Source organism: Aspergillus saccharolyticus (genome assembly GCF_003184585.1).
Source record: "Aspergillus saccharolyticus JOP 1030-1 unplaced genomic scaffold BP01scaffold_7, whole genome shotgun sequence".
In the NCBI taxonomy this organism is placed as follows: Eukaryota; Fungi; Ascomycota; class Eurotiomycetes; order Eurotiales; family Aspergillaceae; genus Aspergillus; species Aspergillus saccharolyticus.
The window spans coordinates 541,876-562,896 of record NW_020290617.1 but is presented as its reverse complement, the minus strand read 5'-3'; the positions used below and the strand labels follow the sequence as shown (position 1 = coordinate 562,896).

The window sequence follows — 21,021 nt, the reverse complement described above, 5'->3', positions numbered from 1 at the left end:
AGCTGTTCTGGCGTTTCCATCCCATCGGTTCACTGCTACACACAACAATGTTTCCACTCTCGTGATTAATCGAGCTGGGGAACAAGATCGGGATGTGAGACTTCAGGTTTCCAACATAAATACTGATTTCTTTATGGCGAGTTCCCCTTTACTATTCCGGCTGTAGTCGGCTGAGAGCATGTTAGGTTCCATAAAGGGCTCTGATATATCGTTTTAGTAGATCAGCTAGACCCCCAGAATAAGCTCCGTTGCCGCTTCCGCCACTGCATACAGAGTTGCCTGCGGATGCCCCCCAATGCTCACGGGCAAGATGCTCGCATCGATGACCCGCAGGTTCTGGACCCCGTACACGCGCAGGCTCGGGTCAACGACCTTGCCCGCCGCCGCTGTACCCGCCGGATGGTGGTGGGCCTGGCCTCCGGCACTGATCCGGGCGTTGATCTCGCGGTCAGACGATGCTGACGATAGGGCTGCCATCCCCGGCGGTGGAACCTCGGCTTCGATGTAGTCTCTCGTCGCGGTGGTGTCCAGCAGCGCCTGCATCGACCGCCGGCTGCCATGGATCAGCGAAACCCGGTCGATCTCCGTGTCGAAGTAGTTGGCGTGAATCACCGGCAGTCGGCGGAGGCGGATGCGATGGTGACGTATCCGCGAGGTCGAGCAGAGTCGCATTACGGAGGTCATGATGTACTCGCCGTTGAAGGGGATGTGGGGCAGACCCGCGGGTGCATAGGCCACCAGCGATTCCACCAGCGGTCGTCCGGGCTGGAACAGCGATGCATCGTCCGCCAGCACCGGGGCGGGCACGTCGAGGTTAGCCGCCCAGTCAATGGGGAATCCCTTCATGTACGCCGGGTCGGTGAGGTTGGGGCTGCCCAGCGCGAGGCCCCGCTCCGGATTGCGCAGCTTGTAGATCTGGTAGTTGGCTAAATGGTTGTGGAAGTTCCGGTCCACCTCGGGTACATCCCTGGCCACGGGGATGGCGTGCTGGGTCAAGGTCGCGGCTGGTCCGATGCCGGACAGCATCAGGAGCTGCGGGGTGCGCAGCGCACCGGCGGCCAGGATGACCTCTTTGTGCGCAGCGTAGCGGCGGCTGTCCGTGAGGACCACTCTGGACGCCGTTCGCTTTTTGTTGTTGTTGTCGGCCGCAAACTCCACCCGCTGCACCGTCGCGCCCACGAGGACCTGCACATTCTCCAGGCTGTAGGCTTGGTAGGCTGCTTGCCGCTGGCCCCGATGCCACGTCTCGAGGAATTCAGAGACCCCGGCCAATTGGCCCGCACCGCCGTTGGGATTGTGCGGGAGCCCCGATCTCCGCCCAGGCCTTCTTGATGGGCTCGCGCAGCGGAAATTGCTTCTCTGCATCGCGTCCGCCCGATGCGGTGACGTGAATGGACCCGTCAAAGCGAAGCCGTGCTGCTCCGGGTCCGCCTGGTGATCGAACCACGACTCGGCCCGGCGCAGGTAGGGGAGCGAGCCGGCATTGCTCCATCGCTTGTCTCCCACGATGGCTCCCCGTTGGTCGTAGTCGGCGGCATTTCCGCGATGCCAACCCCCGAAGTTCCATGATCACACTGCCTCCTCGAGGGCCCTGCCAGCATGGACGGTGTGGAATCTGCTATCGGTGTTGGGCTCGGGGACGGTCGGGTAAGCCCAGTCCAGCGGGGAGTCCAGCAGTAAGAAGAGCCCGCGGAAGGTCTTGGTGTTGGCGTTGAGTTTCGAGAAGGAGGATCTCCAGGGCTGCGTTGCGTTGCTTGAGGCGCGAGGCAACCGCGCATCCCGTGATGCCCCCTCCTACAATGATGTAGTCAAAGTCGAGCAGCTCCATTTTTGGGGAGAGGCGGCATACAGTCAAGGTCAGGAGAAAGAAGAATTCTGTAGCGTTGCGTCGGTAAGGGGACTAAGATTCTCGCTTGGGGGAGCAATATATGCGATCCTCACATCTTAAGACCGGCGTTAGGGAGGAGTAGCATTGGCTGTCGAAACATCTAACGGCTTAGTTACTGCGATGGCAGCTGCACTGCATAAGCGATGGGGGGAAGAGCGACAGGCAGGCACTTTAGTTCTGATTGCTCTGGCCTCCCCTCCTCCCGCCAACTTTTGGCCTCTTCTGCCCCCAATCCAAAGTGACTGGGCCATAAGGTACTAACAATCCCTGTCGTTCAAAACTGGAATGTGTTGACTTCGTAGTAGGCCTCGGTTCCAGTCAAGAGAGCATAGCACAGCCTGCCATGATAATATGATATTCTTCTGCATGACATGATGTAGTATATCGCTCTAGTAGTATGGATATCTATACCAAGATACCCTGCCTGCCTTACTCGGTGTTCCCTGTCTCTTTGTCTCACTCCATTTCACTTCTCTGTTCGTTTTCGCCGCTGCGGATCCCGCAGTCCCTCTGCGAGCAAGATGGTCATCGACAACTATTCGAGAGGCGAAATGATCGCGCTGGGGTTCACATTATTGTTCATTCCATGCATATTCGTTGGGTTGAGATTCTGGGCCAAGTGGCTTCAGCGGCGAGCGCTGCAATGGGATGATCTTCTCATCTCGTTAGCCTTGGTAAGAACCACAGATCCATACATACTTTCATATTCGAGTACCCGATTTGAACCCATCCCAGGCGTTTTCCAACGGGTGCGCCGTCATTCAACTGATCGGTATGAAGCAAGGAACCCCCCTGTTCATCATGATGGAACTGCAGCGCTGATGGTGTATGCTTCAATCCAGCTGCAATCGATGGCCTGCTTGGCCGGTACCAGAAACTGGACGCTGAGGGAAACCCCAATTTCGAGGATCCTCTCTTTTTTATCTACAAAAAGGTGAGTTGGGCCGCTTTCCGGCACTTATACCTACTTAATTAAGCCTTAAGCTAGTACAGAGTAAGTTTAACCAGCTACTCACTATTCTCGGACTAGAAATAATTAAACTATTTCTACCAAGTCTCTTTTATAGGTTCTTCTCAGTCTTTAATGATATCTCTGTCTGACTACAATAATCTATATAGGAGTGTGGACGGTGACCTTCTTCTTTACTATCCTGTTTATGTGTATCCCGGTAAACAGGCTGATTAAACCATTCTATGGGAGTAAATGCATCGACCCCACGCCCATGTGGTACACCTCCTGCATCAGTCATTGTCTTTTCTTACTCTATAAATTACCATCAAAACAATCAGCTCACGCCGAGAAATGAACCTGGGAGGGGATCAGGTTGAGTACTTGAACTTAGACTAAGCGCTAACCAAACCTGCCCGTTCCCTACCAATACTACTTTGTAGGGCTTTGTCCACCCAGCGGGCGGTGATTGTTTTTAATTGTCGAATTATTCCCCACCCTCCCGGTCTTAAGGTAGGTAGACACGACTTTTCCCTCCCTCATGTACTCCAACTGGTCGACGTTCCGAGGAACCTAATCATCAGCCACGGGAAGATCCGGGTCTCTCGTGGCTGGATGAAATAAGGGAGGGGGGATCTTGGTGGGTGAAATCGGACTCGCAGTTTAGACGAAGCATCAGATCTCCGTGTCCGTATCCCTGGTCTGACAGGGGAAGAGGGGTCCAGTCCACTTGCGAATCTTGTGGGTCTAAATCTTTAGGTGTAGTCTACGGGATTACTCCGGAGTATATCAAATAACTAAGTAAGTTAGATTATACCTCTAGTGCTCACCTCAGCACCAACGGTTGGACATACTCCGTATATCCATTTACTCTACTCCGTATCTAGTCTAGTACGTACCCGGATCTATTTCCGTCTCTTCCGTCCATGTGGCTGGCAGGGCACGGATACCGATTGGGCCCTGCTTCCACGGCCCGGCCCGCAGAGGTGAGGCACAACAGTCGGCAGCGGGACGATTAGCTGGAAACTGAAGATGCATGAACCAAAAGCTGGAGGGGTAGATTCGGTAAACCTGCTTCTTCTGCAATTGAACCTCCTCTGCTCTCCCCCCGTCTATGTATCCGGCCAAGGTGCTGCTACAGACAGAGCACAATCAATACTGTCGAGCCTTCTTCTCTTTGATTTCTCTTGTTTCTTATTTTTTTTTTTTATTTTTATTTTTTTTTTGTTTCGTTGGTAGGTTTTCCCAGCCTGCCAGTTACTGTAGCTACTCCGTAGTTGCTAACTACTAAATACTCCTCCCTCTTGGACGCCAGCACCAGCACCGCAGGCCACGTAAACGCCCACCGAGCCTCGACACCCCGCTGCAACCCCTCCTCCAGCGCCTCCGCAAAGGGGGAGATAAGCTCGACGAAGGCGCGGAGCTGCGCGACCGACCGTCCACTCCTTCCGCCACAGCTGGCAGTCCTCCACCTTCACCACCCGCTCGTGCCGCCCTGCCCGACTGGCCGCCGGCTCGACGGGGAACCCGACCCCGCAGGAGGTGCGCGAGATAAAACCCATGTCCGCCCAGCCCGCGCGGTCCGCCGCGATCACCACCCCAGAGTGGTGTTCGACAATCGCGTCCAGCAGCCGCTGACAGCGCGCCGCTGCCGGGTCCGCAAAGTGCACCCGCCCGTAGAACCAGATCGCCAGCATCGCCCCGGGCTTTAGGAGGTGGTGAATGCTCTGCAGCGCGGCCTGGGTGTCCAGGAGTGGGGACACCAGCGTGCACACCACCAGGTTGGCGGACGCGGCGGGGTACTGGGCGCTGAGGTCTTCGCCTCTGCTGACGGTGAAGCTGAAGCGGGAGGAGGGCCCGGTGGGCGGTTTGGCGGCGGCCACCAGAAAATACGGTGGTGGCTATTGTAGGATAGTTTCGGGCTACACAACCCTGATTTTTCGACGGGCTGATCTGTAACCACTCACGTCCAACAGAGGAAGACCCTGATTGACAGCCACCCGGGCCGGCAGAGCTACTCGGGGACAATCGGAATCGAATGCACTATCCAACCTCTATAGAATCAATCTTGCCACTGACAAATCTAGTTGCTGACATGTTTTCCAAATGTCCTAATTTAGCCTTCCCTCTAACCATAGTGTTAATTTCATAGCAAACAGGCACGTAATGCTTGGCATCTCCAGCTCGCGCATCGACCTAAAAGTCCACATTCCCGTCCTCAAAAACATTGTAAGATATTGGCATTCTAGTAAAATCTCACTGCAGTCGCTGCTGGACATGTAGTCAACCTGAACTCCATAGGCATCGCGAATAATAAGGTGGGCTAGATTCTCAAAGGGTGTAGTCTTCAATGGCCCTGTAGTAGAGTCTTCGTTGTCGTGACTACCATCCGGGTAGACAACAGAGGCGCTTACTTTTAGGGTTGCATTAATAAGACCCTCGTCGGGAAGCACCAGCTCCTTCTTAGACTCGGATAAACAACCGCGTAGGTAGACGAAGAAGAAACGGTCACTTTATCCAGCTGTCGATATCGAGAAAAAAGAAAAAAGGTGGGGGAGCATCTCACGCGATAATAGGAGTCGTGGCGATCTCAAGGAACTCGATCTTGAATATCTGGTCATTTTCAGGCACGGTGTCGTAGGTGGCGTCGTTGTGGCCGGGGACTCGGTTGTCCAGTTGGGCCATTGTATACTGTGTGGGGTCGCAGAGTAGCGAGTGCAGCGGTGTAAGTACAGAGAGACAAGATTTGTAGGAGACTTGATTTCATCGTGTCGTGGCGTTGAGACAGCCTAGGATGAAAGACCAACGAGGGAGGAGAGGAGGGATGGCTTTAACGTAATCGGACACCGAACAGGCGCGACACCGAACCGTCGTTTTCCTATATAAGTACCACTATAAAAATGGCAACTTTATGATATTTTCAACTACTAGATATTAGCAAAAGTGATATAGTAGATTGTGATATATAAAGCTAGATAAGGTATATTACAAAGAGGATTTCAGCTAGATTAATTTAGAATACAGTATGCGAACCCTTCTGAACTGGTGAAAGAGGACCAAAAAGTAGAGATGGGACTGGTTCAACCTGGGCTGGGTATGCCGTGGAACTATCTATCCTAATTATGTCAGCAGGGTATCTGTGAAACGATACATGTCATTGAGAATCTAATCAGAATGTCTCCCACGAGCTAGAAAGCCACTTGAAGCGAACTGTCATGGCGCCCGAAAATGCGTTCTGATGATAATGTTGACCATTGAAAACTCTGGATCGTCACCTTCCCCTGTATTCGAGCGTTGAGCTGGATTCAACCTGGCCAACAATTTCGACAGCCCGTGTGCTGCACCTCGATGAGAAGCCTCGGTGATTTTGGACAGCAAGAAAGGTGAAAAGGAAGTAGGTTTATTTGTGACGATGATTTTCACAATGTCTTCGCAGTACCCTTGTTTTCTCAGGTGCTCGGGGACGTACATTTTCCAACGAATCCGTGGCTTTGGTGCCTCGGGTTTCAAGCTGCAGCGGGGCAAGACGGTATAGTATCCTGCAGCCCCGTCGTTTCTGGTCAGACATGAGATACCCCATGAAGGATTCATGTCCAATACTGTCATATATAGCGGAGTTCCTTGGCTAAGATTCTCAAACTCCAGCGTGACAATTGTTGCATCGTCGACGTCCAAAGTCCCCGTAAAATCATACGGGCTGTTCAGCTGGTCTAGAAGTGTATATCGAAACATCGCTTCGAATTGGGGGTTTGGATTGCGATTGTCGAGCCCTTCAATGAACTTGAACGTTGCCATATGCTCCAGGGCGCGGAGTACTTCGTCGGACACCCCGCTGTCTTCTGCCGGGTGGAAGGGAAAGCCGAGAATTGCATCCCCCGACGAATCCAAAATCCGGTAGGTCTCGTTCTGAGGGCTTTCGAGGTAGAACTGACATGATCTTCCCTGACTCTCCTCGGCGTGAAATTCGAGAAAGTGGCTTCCCCTCGCCGCGGCTTCCCACTGGGATGGATTGCCGATGGAATCAAGCAGACCTGCTTTAATCTTGTGTGGAGAGATACTCGTGAGAGCTTTCGCCTTCCATCCGCTTTCATTGCTCATGGCCGTATCCCGGGGCTCGAGGACGTCCAGATCCGATGTGATCGCGTCGACAGAGCTAACTCGGGCCCTAAAAGACTTGCCGGGCGGCAAGTTGGTCGAATTCTCGGAAGCATCAAATGGATAGAGGGCATATTCATCGCCCTCGTATATCCCATGTGCACGTCCCGCCTGCAACACAAGCTTTTGACGATTTTCCTCCACCAAAACGAATTTGTGGTTCGCTTTCACCTGGAGGTCGCTAAAAAAGCAGAAGTCCGTTCGTCCATAACACATTGGTGTCTGCGAGGGCCACACCGAGTGCATTCTAGCCACAAGATGGTTGTGCAGCGATTGTTGCGAGACGATGCCTCCAGCATGCTGAAGCCTCATCAGGGACTCGTGCAGAAACCACGTTAGTGCGCCGTGGGTTTGGCCGGCGACGTCGACCTCCCGCGCGACTTCGTGGGGGCCACAGGCGGTCAGAATCGTGTAGCCGGCGGGCTTTAGAAGCCAATCCTCTGGGGATACTTCTGCATTCCTCATATAAGGAGCCCTGGACAGGTCTGATGTGGGATAACTGCTGGAGCTGGTAGGCTGGGCGCGGCCGGACGTCCGAATTATGGCTCCCGGCACTTTCGAGTGACGATACACATGGCCGGAGTAACAGCAATCGAGAACCAATGTGACTTTGAGGCCTTTGTCGACCAGCCATTTCAGCCTGATTGCAAGGAACCGGCCGTTGAGATCTTCTTCCCGGCGGCCGTCGTCACCGAGGACAATTAGGGTGGCATCCCCAGTATCTTTGTGGCCGTGTTTGATTTTGGGATTGGTGAGCAGCGTGCGAGTACCATGACCGGAGAAATGGATATAGACAAAGTCCCCTTCTTGTGCGTTGTCCTTGATTCGCTCAATACTAGATTCGATGTTCGATACGGTTGGCCATTGTGCTGGATTCTCGGGCGGGTGAGGTTGGTCCACTGCGGTTGACGACGCTTTCAGCACTTGGATGTCGACCTTTCGCTTGTCACGTCGGAAATATTCTTGCATGAGTTCGACATCATTGACGGGGCCTTTGAGGGGGACCTCTTCCACGTAGAAATTGATTCCGATAAGGAGGGCCCAGTGATGGGGCTTCTGGCCTCTGTGAATCATGGTTGTGTTGCAGGCTTGGAGATATCGGAAGGTAGGTATGACAGAACTGAAGATGTCACCTTCACCACCGGGTATCCTGCTATCAAAGGTCCATGTCCGTTGGGCAATGAAGTGGATTGGGCCGATAATCGATGTCTCCGAGTTGTGGCAAGGCTGTATAGAATGCTTCCACTACGAGGCAAGGCTGTCCGGACACTGCAGTCAACGGAGGCGCAACGCGTCATACTGCAGATATCATTGGCCCACGTCTCACGTCACAAGATGGCGAAGAGACTCGTTCTATTTATGTATAAGACGCGTGGAAGTCTCTTGTCGCATCAAAATAGTAATCCTTCTACCCGCCTCTTACCCCTGGTGGGCTGTGCATAATTAATTGAAAATGCGAAATGGTGGGGGAATTCTTCCCTGCTGGGGCGACTACGAAAAGCAGACGCCGCCAGACAATGCGGATAATCCGCCGGTTGGTGTCCATCCCATCCAACGACCTCAACGCCAGATCGAAGATTTTCAGCCTGGGTATCCTCAACTTTCAACTTTAGTCGGCGCCCATGATACTTTTCAAATATATCGCCGATTTGCTAACCTGCGTTCTCGCTTACTCCTCTACAAACAAGATTCATTGTCCGTGCTTGAAAAGAGACTCAATGAGGTCGACGATAACGAAGCTTCTCCACTATTCCTTGGAAGTCGAAGAAGAGATCGAAATGAGACTCGCCAACAAGTGCTTGCTAGAATTGATACTGAGTTGGCCGAATATGGTAAGTCACCACGATGCAGTAACACTTGAATAGATCCCATGATGTCCCGACCCAAGTTCTAACACTGCATCGCTACTGCAAGACAATCTGATAGAAAGAACTGCCCGAATCAATGCTTTCTGTCCAGCCCCGGGACGGGACACAACAAGCCTACAAAATTGGATCAACGGAACCGGCAGTATCGCACGAGCAGAGAGCCGATATCTTGCGGAGAATGATCTATTCACTTTAAAATCATCGGATGACGGGCCATTGTTGCGACTGGAAGAGCATCTTGAATCTCTTTTCACCAAACTATTCAGAGGATTCTTCAGGGTGTGTCAACGTATCGCTGTAATCATTATAGGCACTTCTCTTACCTCTCAAATCAGAAATACACGGCCTTCGAAGTATCCCGAGATCACCAAGTCTTCATTCCTACAGGTCTGTTGGTGAAAAGGATCGCTCGAGCCGTGATGGCTGCCGTCACCACTATCCTGATTCTACTACCCATGCTGATGTGTAATTACCTGCAAAATCCGACAACGCGGATTATCATCATTGCTGTGTCCGTTCTTATCTTTATTGCGATTCTCTCGGGCATAAGCAAGGCAAAAAGCATGGAAGTATTTGTTGCCAGTGCAACGTAGGTGTATGTCCTCAATTCTGGTGGGAAAAAGTCTGCTGATTTCTCGATCACCCAGCTACGCGACAGTTGTGATGGTATTTATCTCAAATGGTTCAGGGAATTGAACAATTTCCGGCTTTCTTCGACCTTGCGGTCCTAAATACGACGGTAGGTACATCGGTTGGTATCGAGTCCACCTTTACTCTAGGATAGTATGGGCATTCAGCCGTCTCTCAATCGACAAGTGTCAGCTCCATCTCGGTGAAGTCTTTTCGACCATTTATCTGACATGGGTCACCATCCTCAGCACATAGCGTGTAGGTTCCAGAGGCAGTGACCCTCTCGACCATGTACTCGCCGTGAGCGGTAGTCGAGCCGTCCGGATTGCGGATATTCACTTGCACGGAATCCCCCGGGCGAAACTTCCTAGACTTCAGGGTAAAAGGTTCAGAAACCATGATCTGCGCTAGGAAGCTTTCTTCTTTCTTACATGAGGATATTTTGCAATGCTTGGGCGGCCAGCTCCGTCGGCGGGGACGATCGTGGGATTATTCCAGCTGCAAATCAGACATCAGATACGATCCTGCGTGGTTGGGAAAGGAAACGAACACCCTACCTCTGAGGCTCAGCCATGGTGGGATGTAGCGGACGCGGGCCTAGAGTTGATCAAAGCCTTGGGATGTGGTGAAGGTCGATTCGAATGAGAGGTGTTTACGCGGTCGGGAATTGCAATAATTGAAGTCTCAATTGTTCAGCCGTCGGTTCCTGCTGAAGCTTATATATTGCTTGTATGCTGGCCCAAGCAATGCGCAGCTCTCCATTGACAGTTCAAAGATACCTGTCAAAGCCATCGGAACTGACGGGGATATTGGAACCGACCTGTCAGCCTGAGATAAATGCTCGTAGCCCAAAATTGGTTTAACGTGGAAGCCATTGATAGGATCGTCTCAAAGACTTTCACCCACCTTCGCCTTGGCGCCTAAACTCACGTACCAAATGCAGCAAGACAAGGCTGTCTACCAGAGCGCCAGAATGCCCGTCGACTTCTCGCTGGCAAGTTTCAGTGGCTTGCCAGCTAGATACACCAAAAGAGTTGGTGGCGCGTAGAATCCAATCGCGACTGTGGTGCAGCTGCTGCGCCCCAGTTATGAAACGTGTTTCAAGTTGGGCACCGAAAGCCTAGTATGTAGTGCCAAAGATGAGGCGATGCCAGAAGTGACATTGGATGCGAGTCTCAGCTGTTGTATACGGCGCGAATCATCAATCACCTTGCCTGGCTATCCCTCTGGTGGCGCATCAAAGGCGCCTGGGATAGCAGTGTTGCTCGCGAGGCCTGGCTTGACCTCACAGCCTCGTTGAACATGTATTAATATGGTGACCATCTCTGCCATCGAGCAGACTCTGGCTATTTCGAGGTTCTATAGCGAACTATACGATATTATCACCTGATACTTCCCCTGACCCTCTTCCCTAGACCTTCTAAGCCATATTGCAACCTTTAGCAATGCCTACCATCGAGGTAGAGGGTTTGCATCTGTTTCGTGTCGACGACGAAATCTTTTCCCTCTTCCAAGACATGAGCGACGATGAGCTACAATCCTTCATTCAGATGCATGCAGAATCTACCAGCGATGAACAGATTGAGCTTTACATATGCACCTGCTTATTTGGATTCACAAGATCGCAATCTTCATCGCGAGCCAGAGAGTACATTGAGCAAGCCCTTGAGCAAGCCGAACTTTGGGTTGCAGTAAGTGCTGCTGACGGTTCAGAATACGCTCGTCGAGCTCAGATCCTGGATGTCTTGAGCGCCGTCAGATCAGATTATGAACAGTCGAAAGGTTCACATTTGCACGAGCCGTAAGAATATTGTCGGATTTCTGTTGCAAAATTACGCTGCTGACATTTCCCAATCGCCAGGAACCTTAGTCTTTCGACAGGGGAGGTAATTTCCCTTCGAAAGGACCTGGCTGCACAAGCCCTTGATTTATATCATATGTTTAACCGCACTGGAGATCTCGAGGTTTTGAACAATGCGATTGAGCTTCAAGAACAAGCTACCCAGATTACCCAAGACGAGGACGTACCAATCTTGCATATGTTGGAATTTCTTGGCGCCATGTTTGCTTCTCGTTTCCAGAGAACTGGATCGATTGGAGATCTCAACCGTGCCATAGAGCTCACTCGTCTGAAAGTCGACTCGGACCTGGGTTCCTCGACGACATTGCTGGGTAACTTTGGAGCCATGTTAGGCGAGCGCTTCTCACGAACCGGCTCCGCTGATGACCTTGGCTCTGCCTTGACGTATCTCACTGAGGCAAGCAAAAAGGAATTCCAAATTGGCCAGATTGATATTTCGACGTTGATAAATCTCGGAATGAATCTCGGCAGACGGTTTGAACAGACAGGTTCCAGGGAGGATCTTGACCGTGCTATCGGGGCCTTCAGCTCGGCAGTAGACCTCTTCCCTGAGGATCGTTCTGAGCGACCTCTTGCTCAAGCAAGCCTTGGGACTTGGCTCTGCACACGGTACGAGTCGACCGGCTCGATGGAGGATCTCAACCGGTCGATTGAGCTTCTCAGTTCGGCCGTCGACGCTGGGCCTCAAGCATCCTATCAAGTGGACGTAGGGGGGAGGGCGCACCTTGGGAATGCCCTTGGCAGACGATTTGAAAGAACCGGTTCCTTGAGTGATCTCGACCGTGCCATCGAGGTCTTTCAGCAGGCGCTGGATTACCTGCCCCTGGAAGACCCATCAAGGCGCGCTGCTTGCCTTGGAGATCTTGCAACATGGCTCGGTAGACGGTCCGAGAGAAATGCCTCAATCCATGACCTGAGTCGAGCGATCGACTCTTATCGCTCAGCACTGAACCTCACTTCCCAGAGCGATCCTTTAGCGCAAGGACTGAGTCGCCATTTGCGATCCCACCAATTCAGCGGCTTAGCAGCCTTGCTGGGTCGGCGGCATGAAAGAACAGGTTCTATTGATGATCTGAATCTTGCTATCGAGAAGCTCACTCTAGCTGTGAAAACGATCACCCCAGGAGATCCTGACGAGAATGCCAATTACGCCAATTTGGGAACCTGGCTCACGAAACGATTTCAGGTGGTCGGCTCAATCGATGATCTTAACCGAGCCATCGATTATTTCGGCCTCGCAGTGCAGAAGATACCTCGCCAGCATCTCCATTATTGTCAATTGTCGTTCGAATTTGGACGGGCTCTTCTCCTTCGATACAGAGTGACAGAATCAGCGGTTGATCACGACCGCGCGCTGAACTCCTTTCAAAATGGCTGGATGTGTCGGAACGCATCCCCATACAATCGACTTTTATCGGCCCATTGCGCCCGTCAAATCCTCACTGCGTCAGAGAAATGGCAAGAAGCAAGTGAGTTGATGCAGGGGGCGATGGAGTTACTCCCCAACATAAGCCCACGTACATTGCAGCACTCGGACAAACAATATCGACTTGCCGAATTTTCCGGCTCTGCTTCTACAGCGGCGGCGATCTGCCTCCACGCGGGAAAAGAGCCATATCACGCTTTGAAGCTCCTGGATCTTGGTCGGGACATTATTGCCGGCCTTCTGATGGAGATGCGCGGTGATATCTCCGACCTTGAGCAACAACACCCCACTCTGGCCCGGGATTTCCTTTCCCTTCGAGACATACTGGACTCGCCGAGGGGACGGATTGGTGATTTCCCTTCGGTCCGCGGGGTGCAAAACCTAGAATCAGAAGCAAGACATCTTCGTGAAGCAGACGAGAGAATGAAGACTCTGATTGAAACGATCCGTGCGCAGCCACAGTTCCACAATTTTCTTCTTCCACCCACTGCAGGCGAAATGATAGCCGCAGCAGACCCTGACCCCATGGTGGTGATCAATGTGAGCGGGCGCTGCGATGCCTTCCTCATCGATCGCAACCAAATTCGAGTTCTGAATCTACCGCTTTTGCGACAAGGTGAGGTGTCCGAGTGGGTCGTACGACTGAGATCCTCCCCTTCCTCGATAGCGCCATTGCTCGAGTGGCTGTGGGATACCATTGCTCACCCAGTCCTCGAGGCTCTGGGGTTCACTGACCCCGTTTCTGACGGTCACTGGCCGCGTGTATGGTGGATTCCCACCGGGCTACTTGGTAGCCTCCCTCTCCATGCAGCAGGGTATCACCAGAAACGATCGGGGGAGACCGTCCTAGACCGAGTCATGTCATCGTACGCCTCTTCTGTCAAGGCGTTGATCTATTCGCGGCAACGGCATCGCTCCCTGCCATCCGGGCATCTATCTGACCATGCTGTTCTTGCTGCTATGCGACAGACCCCAGGGCTACCCGTCAATGGCGTTTTACCGTTCGCCGCACACGAGGTTGAGATGCTCGAGAATCTCTGCCCATCACTTCACCTCGCCCCGGTCCGACCGACTCTGCGAAAGGCCGATGTTCTCGCCAGCCTGAAGCAGTGTAAACTCTTCCATTTCGCAGGACACGGGCATTCCGACCCCGTTGACCCATCCCGGAGCCACCTCCTCCTCACTGACTGGGACACCGATCCGCTGACCGTGGGCGACCTGCGCGATAGCAAGCTTCAAGAGAATCCTCCCTTCCTGGCATATCTCTCCGCCTGCTCGACAGGGATGAACAGAGTGAACCAGCTTACCGATGAGGGAATCCACCTCATCAGTGCTTTCCAGCTGGCGGGCTTCCGACATGTGGTTGGCACCTTGTGGGAGGTATCGGACCAACACTGTGTGTCGGTGGCAAAGGTTCTCTACGAAACCCTTCGTGACGAGGGAATGACAGACATTGCGGTAGTCAGAGGGCTCCATAATGCAGTGAAAGCTCTCCGTGATGCAGACCTTGGGCCAGTGCGAGACTCGCGAGATGCAGAACCGCTGGATGAGGATGGGGGACCGAAACAGGAAAATAACTTTGCAACTTACTACTGGGTCCCTTACATACACTTTGGTATCTAGGAGGAAAAGGGATTTGAGTTGAGATGATAATGATGAAGGACCAATGGAATTTTCGTCACAGATCTAAAGTCTACATCATTTACTTTCCACTCCACAAGGTATATGTATATCCTCTCCTCAACACAACCCCAAGTTTACTGTTTTTGACATCAGGCTGAAGTACCCTCTCCTTCAACCAACCATTTTCACAACATGAATGCTTTAATCTTGACGCATGATCCTTTAGAATCACAAATCAAAAGCAGCCTGTTGCGTGGGGGCCGAGCTGAGCTAGGGTGAATTTCTACTCTATTTTACAGCTTTAAGCCCCGTGGTATTCCCCGGTGAAATTAGTCTGCATGGTAGGTAACCCTAATGGCGATCACAGGGGAAATCCACTGATTTTTTTTCCTTTCTTCCATCAGGAAAATACACCTTCGATTCCCTCATAATTCTTCATTGTAGAATGGAGTTGAGGTCAATGATAAGTACCGGTCTTCAGCAATGGATGTTCAACACCCTTGAGCTACCTCTTAGCAACCTACTGATTACCCCCTTGCTATCTCTGGTCATGAATTTGGTTTCTCTCCCTCTCTCCATACATGTTCAACATAGCCGTGTTTGTTCTAAGTGGCTGACTTCGTGGAGTGCAGTGTTACACCCCCTCTGCTTGCGGGGCTTTGTCGGTTCTGTATGCGGCGGGGATATTGACAGTATATACATCAATCAGTAAACGGGTTGCTGAATGCCTACGGCTTGGCGGGCCCTATCCTACAACGCACGAAATCTGGTCTCAAGCTCGTCTTTACTGAGCACAAGTATCAATCACAACTCTCACCATGTCTATTTTATGCTCGAACATTGAGGTGTCGTTTGCCCATCGGAGAAAATGGTTGTTTCGAAGTATATCGAGTCGGATGTCGGGCGCTTTCCCTTTTCTGATAATCTCCCCCCGTCGTCTTTTCAGGTAACGTTAACGATCACCAAGAGCCTGACTGAGTCTACTGATCCCGCAACAGAACATCTGTCACCGTTGAGACCGAGATGAGTATAGAAGAAGATCTTCTTCTTAGCCATAGTATCTAGGAATAAGAGTAGCTTAATAAGGGGATTAGTAGTATAGCAGTAGGTATTTAGAGAGACTACAAGTAAGTAAATTATCTAGAACCTAAAAAAGATTCTATAGTTTATATGGAATATAGTTTATATAGAAGAAGTACAGGGGCCTAAACTAGTTCTAATTATAAAGATAATAGTCTAGTTCTTTTTATCTCTTCAGTAATTTATAGACTATACTCGAAGCTGTAGGTAATCTAGACTATCTATCAGAGCAGTTTACATATAGAAGATCTATAAATAGGCCTACTAATTAATAAGCTCTATACAGCTTTACTGATAGTCTAAAGTATATTAGGATATCCGGAAATAAGAGGATAATGTTTGTGGGATGCGTTGCTTCATGTTTTTGAGGGTTTGGCGTACTGGGCAGTTCTTGGGCTTCTAGGAAGCACCTTCATAGCTAGCCGCGATAGGCGGGCTCACGGGGGTCCCAGGGCCCCCCGAGGTTAATTGAAGTGAATTGCACAGTTTCGACTGGAACCGGGCGATGCTTCTCGCCTCCTTCTTTATGTCACTGCGCCGGTGAGGTAAACACCTTCGGCGCCAATGATCGATGAACGCTGAAATAGCTGCATCAGTTTCTCCATAACTGCCAAAGGATTGTTGTCGGATGATAATAGCTCACAACGTCAATGAACCCGCCATGACGAGAATTGATCGAATGGGCCGAGATCGATCGTAGAACAACTGAAGGCCAGCTGGATTGAAGAACAGGACTGCGACATCTAAGTAGAACCAGGTGGTCGAACATAATGCGACCTCATTTACAGATAGAAATATGTAGACATGAACAGTATGAAGCGGAAGGCAAAAGCCATACATAAACCTTTTGTAAAGCCTGACGCCAGGAATGCCACCACCAAGAAAAGAAAAACCAACCATCCAGAACTAAAGTGAGACAAGACACATCCAGGAACTAGTGCATAGTGCAGTGCTTTACAGGTACAGGGACTGGGCGGCGACGATGTCTCTGCGCACCTTGGTCAGGGAGGTTTCGAAAGTCCGCTCGAGTTCTTCGCTTCCCATGACCTTGGCTGCCTGTGCCATCTGGCGCATACACTCCTCGAGTCGGCGGAAGACACGGATCAAGCTGCCTTCGTAGACGTCGGTCATTTGGCTGCACGGAAATAAGTTAGCAATTCAAGCCGACTCAAAGATCTTAGATAGGACCTCGACTTACCAAATCTCGGAGAAGGACTTTCCGTTCGCCCACTCGTACATGACCTCCATCAGTTCCCAATGGAAACTGTTCACGTACTCTTCCTCATTAACGGCCAGCTTGGACTCCTGCGACACCTTGGCCACAATCCGAGCCTGCGCCTGTATCTCCTTGAGCGGCTTGGCCAGCTCGTCCCGTGTCAGGGCAGGAGTGTCCTTGGTCTTTTCCTCAAACACAAACACGCTCAGGACGGCGGCCACTTGCTCCGGCGTGAGCTTGTTGAAGAAACCATTGAAAAGGAGTTCACTAAGCATGAGCTCGTCACCCGTACTGATTTCGCAGGCAACTCGGGCTTTCAGCTGCACGACCTCGGCTTCATTGATGAAGCCAAAACGACGCAGAACCCGCTTGCGGCATTTCAGCTCATCGAGCTGCATGATGGACATGGCGTCGGAGATCTTCTTCTTCGTGTCCTTGATCTTGTTTCCGAGCTCCACCTTCTCCGAATATTGATCGTATAGTTCCGCCAGGCGGGGGGAGTTGTGCAATGGGTTGGTAAATAACCGGGATTCCAGGACTTCGACTTTCTGTCAAACCGTTAGCGATAAACTCTTGCTTGGAGAATTAGTTCACTGACCCTAAGAGTCTTCTTAAAGCTGTCATCTTTAATCTGCATGTCTTCAAGTGGGTCCATAAGGGCGATGCCATCCGGGAACCGCTTGTGAATCTCGGCAAGAGTTTTCTTCATGGAATTCCGCGAGTCCTTGGACTTCAAGTCTTTGGGAAGAAAGACACGGGGTTTTCCAATGGAGTGAATGCAACTGAGCACAATCGGGACCACCTCCATGGATGACCTCTCGCCGTCCTTCGGCGGCCGCACCCCGGATGGCATGTCTTCAAAAGACTTAGTACCAACGGAGTTACCATCGGCCAGTTCGAGCAAGACATCGACAACGTGTGACTGATGAGGAGTGTATTCTTCGCTTGAGCCCTTCGGCGCCTTGCGCTGTTTGCTGTTGACCACGATACCCCAGCCAAAGTCCTGGTCCTTGTATTTCACGTGGAGCAAGCGACCAGGTTGTATGAATGGCAGACAGTAGTCGGGATACGTAACGACGGTTTGAATCTCATCGTTGAACTTCTGAAGCTGTTTCCGTAAGTCGTAGTATTCGCGAATAGTGCCTTCGTCTTCAATTTTCATGTTTGCGCGCTTTTGCTCGAACTCCGCCAGATCTGTGACAGTGGTTAGCATGACAACAAGAAGCTCGGAATGTCGTGACCGTACTTTTCTCAAGCTCGGCAACACCGGCCGTGTTCTGGAACTGATGGAAACACCTCTCGAGCATAAACTCGGGCGAGATACCCTCAACACGCATAAGATTGAGGATCATGTTATAACCCAAGTGGAAAGCCGAGTTTAGTCGATCCTGCTCACCGCGTACAATCTCCTTTGCAACCGCGGGATCCATCTCTTCACCAACCATCATAATCACGATACCACGGTCATCCAGACCTCTTCGACCAGCGCGACCAGACATCTGGATAAATTCTGATGGGGTGACCCAGCGTTGACTGAAGCCGTCAAATTTCCGCACGCTTGTGAAGACAACAGTCTTCGCGGGCATGTTCAGGCCGATAGAGAAGGTCTCAGTAGCAAACAAAGCCTTGATAAGACCTTCCTGGAACAGAATCTCGATGGTTTCCTTGAGAATGGGAAGAAGCCCCGAATGATGGACACCAATGCCTCGGCGTAGAAGTGGTAGGAGATTTTGGATCTGAGGCAAATTCCGATCTTCCTCTGAAAGCATCTTAAGGGCATTGTCAAAAACCGTTTGCACCATCTCCTTCTCCGAGGGGTCGTTGAATGACAAATTCTTCATCTGAAGAGCACCGTGCTCGCACTCGCGTTTGCTGAAACTGAAGACGATGACAGGGTTGAGGTTGCGAAGCATGATCATCTTGACAATCTTATACATATCGCTTTTTTCGTCATTTTGGCCGCCCTTGTTCAATCGCTTGTCCTTGCCCCTTCCTTTCCTCTTGGCCATGGCATCCGAAGGGTCATCGCCTTTCTTGTCAGAAATGCTGCTCATCGCTTTCTGGAAGTTGTCCTCGCGGAAGACACCCTTCTCGTCAACGATCAAGTGCAAGCCTTCAGAGCCAACTGGGTAGAAATAGTGCTGCAACGGCGTCGGCCGGAAGTCGGTGTAAACAACATGGCAAGGTTGGTTGTGCATCTTCACGATCCATTCCGCGAATTGCATTGCATTTGGAATCGTCGCAGACAAGAAAACATAGCGAACCTTATCGGGAAGAAGGATGATAGTTTCCTCCCAGACCACACCTCGGGCTGCAGAGTTGTTAGCCATATGCTCGGTCAAGGCATGCATCGGGTTTGTAGGACTTACTAGCGTCGCGCATGTAGTGAACTTCGTCAAAAATAACCCAAGCAACTTCACGCATAATCTCCGAACCACGGTAAAGCATCGAACGTAGAATCTGGAGGGAGTCAATTAGTGCGCCTGTCGCAATCCCTTCCCCGCCAAGAAACACTCACCTCAGTAGTCATGACCAAGCATGTAGCTGTAGGGTTGATGGTGACATCTCCTGTCATCAAGCCACAGTCGCCGAACTCTTGCTGGAATTCACGGAACTTCTGATTGCTCAGCGCCTTGATTGGACTAGTATAAATGACTCTCTGGTTGTTCTTCAAGCTCTGCGCAATAGCATATTCGGCAACAACGGTCTTTCCAGCACTAGTATGGGCAGATACAAGCACACTCTCCTCTCTCTGAATGGATGCGACAGCAACTTGCTGGAAAGGATCGAGAGTGAATGGCCACACGCGGGCAGGGTTCTCCGGAGGCTTGTGTTGGGAGATGGGCACGTAGGGATAGTTCGGCGGAATGGCGACTTGGTGTCGGACCTGGTGGGATAACTTCAACGATGCGGAATCGGCTGAAGCCTGCAATCCGGTGGCTCCAGCAACTTCGCGCTCCTGCTCTGTCTCGAAAGAATCAACCAAGACAGGCTCAGCTTCCGTTGTCGCGAGGCGCGGCCGTTTCGCATCAGGTTGTTCATTAGGGTCGGCGACAGGACTAGCTTCCTTCTCTTCTAATTCGGGTTCTTTCTCGTCGACGAGGGTTTTGGAAGCGTCGGGGATGTCTATATCCTCCGTGGCGGCGGGTGCGGCGGCGGGTGCTTTCACATCACCATTGACCTGCCGCTTCTTGCTCTTGTCTTTCTTTGATCTTCTGGGTGCTCCCTCAGCTGGCTTGACAGCCTGAGGTTGATCGTCGAAGACGTCAAAAAGCTCATCCATGGTGGCCGACCAACGAGAGCAATACCGAAGACTGGCCTGGACAGTTGCGACGCTTCTTTCTTCCGAAATGAAGAGTTGAAGAATAGGCGATCGGCCCCAAATTTTTTGAATGGATTAACACTAACTACGGATAATTACTTAGTGATGGATGCCGCGGGCGGGCAGTTCCTGCTCTCCGCCGGATAAACTTGCCCTTTTTGACTCAATATCACGTGATTCTACTTCCGGACGAGCGCCGCGAGGATCGTTCCACTCATCCAGCTCTTCCTCCGCCCACTGTAAGACTGCCTCGACACTCGTGCTTGCTATCTCCCTCTCACAGTACGTAATTGCACACAAATACCCTTCAACTCCTTGCCAATTGACTCTGACACCCTGCAAGATGTACGCTGCCTCCGCTCTCCGGGCCAGAATGGCCACCTCTTTCGTTGCCCGTCGTGGCTTTTCCACCACCCGTGCCCAGCTCAGCAGCCCCTACCACTACGCTGAGGGTCCTCGTTCCAACCTTCCCTTCAACCCCCTCACCAAGTACTTCTTCTGGAGATACTGGGCTTTCATGGGTTCGTTTCCCTTGCTGTAAGATGACTCTGGCTGTGCAATCTTCTCACTAACTTTCACACACCAGTCACCGGCTTCGGTCTTCCCTTCGGTATCGCTGGTATGTCATCGATCCCACCGCCAACTAGTCTGCGCAGCAGCCTTCTAACATCAAGCGACTACAGTCTGGCAGACCTACAAGACCCGCTAAATACCTTCATTTTCTGTGGACCGCTCGCGCGCAACGGAGGAATTAGGTGGGACTCGGGGTTTCGGTCGAATGTGTATCCTAGATCGGATGTTTTCGGAAATTTGTATAAAGCTGAGGAATTGAGCCCAATTTTGATTCAAACCCGTAACTCGACTCAATTGCATTGAAGCCTTCCTTGAATTGTAGTTCTCCGAGGTTAAGAGAAGCATCGATGGTTGTTCGTGCGGTGCGGGTTGTCTGATGCCTTATTAGAATATGGATGAAGTCATTGGTCGAATCCCGTCCAGGAAAGGA

General features: G+C 51.5%; 8 protein-coding genes across 8 annotated transcripts; 3 read left to right on the top strand and 5 right to left on the bottom strand.

The window, feature by feature from the left end:
* Positions 1-225: 225 nt before the first annotated feature.
* BP01DRAFT_380717 (FAD/NAD(P)-binding domain-containing protein) lies at positions 226-5,522 on the bottom strand (the record flags this gene model as incomplete). Its single annotated transcript, XM_025577241.1, has 5 exons — positions 226-1,494; positions 1,576-1,794; positions 4,133-4,738; positions 4,805-4,880; positions 5,404-5,522. The coding sequence occupies 5 exons, from the start codon at positions 5,520-5,522 to the stop codon at positions 226-228; spliced, it is 2,289 nt and encodes a 762-aa protein (XP_025433489.1).
* A 381-nt stretch (positions 5,523-5,903) lies between these two features.
* Positions 5,904-8,159, bottom strand: BP01DRAFT_421799 (caspase family protein). The gene has a single exon (XM_025579528.1). The coding sequence runs from the start codon at positions 8,064-8,066 to the stop codon at positions 6,051-6,053; it is 2,016 nt and encodes a 671-aa protein (XP_025433488.1). The 5' UTR covers positions 8,067-8,159; the 3' UTR covers positions 5,904-6,050.
* A 245-nt stretch (positions 8,160-8,404) lies between these two features.
* BP01DRAFT_217289 (uncharacterized protein) lies at positions 8,405-9,610 on the top strand. Its single transcript, XM_025571119.1, has 4 exons — positions 8,405-8,824; positions 8,907-9,139; positions 9,196-9,449; positions 9,508-9,610. The coding sequence occupies exons 1-4, from the start codon at positions 8,446-8,448 to the stop codon at positions 9,554-9,556; spliced, it is 915 nt and encodes a 304-aa protein (XP_025433487.1). The 5' UTR covers positions 8,405-8,445; the 3' UTR covers positions 9,557-9,610.
* A 54-nt stretch (positions 9,611-9,664) lies between these two features.
* Positions 9,665-10,064, bottom strand: BP01DRAFT_380715 (uncharacterized protein; the record flags this gene model as incomplete). Its single annotated transcript, XM_025577240.1, has 3 exons — positions 9,665-9,862; positions 9,922-9,988; positions 10,048-10,064. 3 exons carry the CDS (start codon positions 10,062-10,064, stop codon positions 9,665-9,667), a joined length of 282 nt encoding a protein of 93 aa, XP_025433486.1.
* A 1,363-nt stretch (positions 10,065-11,427) lies between these two features.
* Positions 11,428-14,400, top strand: BP01DRAFT_410331 (uncharacterized protein; the record flags this gene model as incomplete). Its single annotated transcript, XM_025578872.1, has 2 exons — positions 11,428-12,236; positions 12,405-14,400. 2 exons carry the CDS (start codon positions 11,428-11,430, stop codon positions 14,398-14,400), a joined length of 2,805 nt encoding a protein of 934 aa, XP_025433485.1.
* Positions 14,401-16,033: 1,633 nt separating this feature from the next.
* BP01DRAFT_217280 (uncharacterized protein) lies at positions 16,034-16,517 on the bottom strand. Its single transcript, XM_025571118.1, has one exon. It carries the CDS (start codon positions 16,378-16,380, stop codon positions 16,120-16,122), a length of 261 nt encoding a protein of 86 aa, XP_025433484.1. The 5' UTR covers positions 16,381-16,517; the 3' UTR covers positions 16,034-16,119.
* On the bottom strand, positions 16,096-20,075 carry BP01DRAFT_314696 (ATP-dependent RNA helicase MTR4). The gene is made up of 6 exons (XM_025572542.1): positions 19,215-20,075; positions 19,066-19,156; positions 17,943-19,007; positions 17,295-17,890; positions 16,679-17,244; positions 16,096-16,615 (listed from the first exon to the last, which is right to left on the bottom strand). Exons 1-6 carry the CDS (start codon positions 19,977-19,979, stop codon positions 16,435-16,437), a joined length of 3,264 nt encoding a protein of 1,087 aa, XP_025433483.1. The 5' UTR covers positions 19,980-20,075; the 3' UTR covers positions 16,096-16,434.
* Positions 20,076-20,391: 316 nt separating this feature from the next.
* Positions 20,392-20,727, top strand: BP01DRAFT_380712 (cytochrome c oxidase VIIc family protein; the record flags this gene model as incomplete). Its single annotated transcript, XM_025577239.1, has 3 exons — positions 20,392-20,539; positions 20,605-20,637; positions 20,702-20,727. The coding sequence occupies 3 exons, from the start codon at positions 20,392-20,394 to the stop codon at positions 20,725-20,727; spliced, it is 207 nt and encodes a 68-aa protein (XP_025433482.1).
* Positions 20,728-21,021: the final 294 nt, after the last annotated feature.